Consider the following 4,490-nt stretch of genomic DNA (forward strand, 5'->3'; position numbering starts at 1 on the left):
GCTTCTGATATATTTAACAATATGTTATCTGTAATAATAAAGTTTGATAATGATTATATTCAATCAGCTAAATAATATTTAATTATATAAAAATGATGAGTGATATTACAGGATGTTGAGAGGAATATAATAAAAAAGTGTATGATTCAGATGTATTTATCAATATTGTAGTTGTAATAAATAAAGTTTAAAAAAATGATCATATTCAATCAGCATCCATCTTAAAGTTAATCAAATGATCAAGGATAAATGCTATAGAAGAGGACTAGCCTATCGTACCTTGAACCATGATAATGAGTAGTAGATCTACTCTATCATATCTACACCAGATTCACTAACGTCGGAGCTGATATTTTTTTATTCAACATCCATCTTAAGATTATCAACTAGATAGTGTCCCCACGAAAGCGTATCATATGACTCCGGAAGGTGATATCTTTTATCGTCAGTGGGGCTGAGCGCAATCTTGCTCTGTGTTATAGTATAAACTTGGTGTTTATCAGAGCGTATAAGATTTTGCGCGGCGATCTTTGTTGTCATGGTCTCCATACATTCTACGTAGTCATGAAAAGAAATTTTATTTTGAACCACACTCATCTTAACCCCCTTCGCCTTCTTTGTTACACCATAATTTTTAATAAGTATTTCAATCTCATCGTCCTCATACTCCTGATCTATTAACTTTCCCCTCAGTTTCATGACGTCATTATCTGTGATAGCTACTTTTGTTGTGTATAATTTAGATCGGAGCCCTATGTAGTCTGTCATAATGCAGCCATTATTCTCATCCTTCATCAGTCCAAGTACTTTTTTATTAACTTGGGGGATGCTATAAATATTGTCTTTAGGATAGTCAGACGTGTCAAAGTGCTGATGGCAGTCTGTTTTCATAGCTTCATATGGATCTTTTTCCCGTATCTCTACGATCACACTATCAGTATCTGTATAGCAAGTCGTAAAGTTCTCACCAAACCTTCTATCTAAATACCCATAGTGAAAATCATAGATCGTGGTTTTAGCCAAATCCAATATACTCATGCCCACGTATATTGGTTTATCCAACCATATTTCCGCTCTATGCATCTCGACAGCTACCAAGTTTTCATTAAAAATAGTAGCATTCTTAAACAGGGGACTACTTATTCTAGCTTCTGCTCCGTAACGACCCTCCCATTCAGTAAGCAATTTAATGTCAACGCGCTTGCGCACATTCTCCATGGTCTTGCCGAACACAGCGTTGTTCATCAGCTTGAAGAGATTTTTCTCAAATTCATTTTTCGCTGCCTTCCGGAGATTTGTATTCAAGTCAATGTACGATTTTAACCAGGGACTCTGCTTAAATTTTAGGACTCGGTGAATCTTTTTGAGCACCAATCCGTGTGCTAGCGCTTGCTTTAAAGTTCTGTAATGAATTACGTATCTTTCTTTATCATGAAGGGTAGCCATTAATTTGGTTTGCTCTCGCGGTGGTTTAGGAGGAAGCATAGTTTTAGGGTTCAATGATTGGGGGCAAAACGGAAGATCCTTATGACGATCGTGAATATGTTGGGGGTACTCCAGATCGACCTCGAGAAAGTACCCTTCAGAAGCATCGTCAGGTATGGACAGAACATCGATGTTGACATCAACCCACTCGAACCCTCCATACGGAAGGAATTGCGACATTGCCCAGCCATATTGATTATTGACATCGAAATACATGAGATAGGAGTCGGGCTTCGATGGATCGTAAGATGTCATATACTTGTTATTAGCGTGGACGCGAGGTTTCGAGCATACTTGACTCAAACCACCACGAATACCACGCTCCACAAACAAAAACATATCTGGATCTGTTAAAAGCTCCAGTTCCTGTATTGTATGCTTAAGCATTGCATCCCACGTGAAGCCGGGAAGAGTAAAGTAATGAGCTGGGTCAAGATTATATGTTTTAAGACAACTGGATCGAAATTGCTCAAAGACGTCTGCAAGAAGGAGAATATCCGTTTTCATGTATAAATCGATATAATCCCCGAGAGTGGAGCAGGAGAATGAAGACCAGACATCTTGGGCTCTACGATAATGCCGACGAGGGCATGGTTTATCCTCAAGTTTATTGTAAAATGCTTCCTGTGGTGGTAGGCATGTTTCATTGAATTTTTGGAATGAATCGATATAATCATATGGCATAATACCTTTCTTAGTTAGAAGATTGAAATTCTCCTCAGATAGTGATAAAAATTGAGAGCAGAGATTAGGATATTCTGTCAAATACAAAGAGAGCTTATCGAGAGAAGAAGCCATAAATCGAAAACTATCGATAAAACGGAATTTAATTCGAGCATGATCGATATGTTTCGTAAAAGAGATATATTTCTCCTTAGTAATAGGAAGAAGATCTACTGGACCTTTGATGTGTGTAGCAATATCGTTAACAATGAAGTGAGCGTCATAACCGCTAAGGTTATGAAATATCACTGGGATAGTGTGAGCATCCTTGTAATTAATGTTACACCCTTCATGGGCCGCCCCTCTGTAGTTATGTTCAGGAATCATGTGATCGTGGTCTCGGACTTTCTTATCACTGGGGGAGAAGCGCTGCTCGCAGATATGACAATGAGTGGCTGCATGAAAATCTCTTTCCTGCTGAGATGTTATATTTATATCATATGGACACATAAACACTGTAGATACATTCTCAGCAAGCCGATTAAGTTCATCTGCAAACCATTTCATGCAGTCCTTTCCTCGATAAGAGTTATAAAAAGAGAGAGTATCATCATATGAGCATTTGAAGAAATACCCAACTGCTACAGGAATATGTTCCTGATACTTCTTAGGATCTCCCGTACGTTTCAATGTACTTTCGAGATCTGCATATACGGCGAAGGGGGCTTTAATCTTATTCCTATAATTCTTAAATCTTAGCATTTTTCTACTCTCGTCTGGCAGTTTGATGGCTGTTTCATTAATTCTTACGCAATCGGTGGTGTGGGCTTCAAGCTGTTTTGATGATGAAAACGGTTGTAAGCACCTATCACAGATAACATCTGATCGACCTTTGCAGCATGTCTTATGAGCATTTAACTGTTCCTGTGATCGAAAGTAATGCAGGCAGGCATCACAGAAATATTTTGTTCCATCTTCGGTGCTAAGCTGCTTGGAAAGGAGGCGGGATAAATTTTTAATCCAAACGTAATGGTACTGAGTAGGCGGCTCGTCATAATTATCTTGAATCAGAAGAAGATTTATATGTTTATCCTTTCTGTTCTTTGTTAGCAAGATTGGGAGGGTCGTATAGTTCTTCTTCTCCTTTTTCAAAGTATATACGTTAATGGATATATTGTTTTGTTTTTCAAAGTTAGGAGTTTGTTTGATGGTCATTGGAAACTGAATACCTTTTAATTTCAATACATCAGAATAGTGTGGATATTTGGAAACTCTTTGAGCATCTTTGGTAGCAGGATATAACGCCGATACAATTGCCCATGCAAAGCATGCCTCATCATCATTTTTGACATTTACGCATGCTTCTTTTCTCTTAATCTGAGGAGGAAGTTCAATGTAGGAGGAGCCAAGTTGCGGTGTAAATTTGTTTATATTCACCCCCAGGTTAACAACTGCCTTTAGAGCCCATCCGGAATCACGTTCTTGGAATTCTTCCAAGTCTCGGCTGATGGGCTCCACTACTTTTTTCTCGAACCATTCATCAAGATTCGTGTCCCGATATATGGCTGAGTTTGAAGTAGTAAAGTACTTCGTTTCATTGATCATCTTATCGCCTTGAGCAATCTCGAATTCTCCACCAAATGCTATATTCACCTTAACTGCCGCCTCTTTCTTTAGTGCGTTCTGAATTCGCCGCTTGAACAGGGCTTTGCAATCCACTAGAAAACTGCCAGGGTCCTTGTGTTTAAGGTTTGAGATGACCCCAGTCCGAATTCGTGAGTTGAACGCAGATAAAGAGTCATCCCATTGTACCCTATGCTTTGCAGTCTCCTTTGTAGGTGTCAGTCCCGCCCCCTTCTTTTGTTCGACCTTTAACTGATTTAGAAGCGTTTTCACTTGCCGTATCTGGGCTTCCAAATGCTGTTTCTCCCCCATTGTCTTAGCATATCTCATAGAGTCCCAGATATTTTTGATTGCCTTATTACATTTCATGAGGCCTTCTCGTATCTTTTCATCATTATAATTGTTTGGGATTAATCCCAAGATGGATGCGATTTTAACAATTAAATCAGCAATTATAGACATTTTAAGCAAATTCAAAGCTAAATTAAAATGTAAAATTTTCGTAAAACTAGAGAATTAACAAAAAAACTCAAAAATAAATTTTCAAAAAAAAAAAACTACAAATTGTGATAAAAACCACAAATTTTCAAAAAATCAAAAAATTTTTAAAATATATCACTCACCAAAGCACACTTCTGAACTATATAAAACTCACCAGAGCACACGTCTGAACGCTAGGAATATCTGAAACAGAATGAAGAAAATGCCGTAATGTAAGG

At 38.0% G+C, this 4,490-nt stretch overlaps 1 protein-coding gene across 1 annotated transcript; it reads right to left on the minus strand.

Moving 5' to 3' along the window:
* Window positions 1-357: 357 nt before the first annotated feature.
* LOC126891157 (uncharacterized) lies at window positions 358-4,083 on the minus strand. The gene has a single exon (XM_050660339.1). The coding sequence runs from the start codon at window positions 4,081-4,083 to the stop codon at window positions 358-360; it is 3,726 nt and encodes a 1,241-aa protein (XP_050516296.1).
* Window positions 4,084-4,490: the final 407 nt, after the last annotated feature.

The sequence above is a fragment of the Diabrotica virgifera genome, chromosome 9 (assembly GCF_917563875.1).
Source record: "Diabrotica virgifera virgifera chromosome 9, PGI_DIABVI_V3a".
In the NCBI taxonomy this organism is placed as follows: Eukaryota; Metazoa; Arthropoda; class Insecta; order Coleoptera; family Chrysomelidae; genus Diabrotica; species Diabrotica virgifera.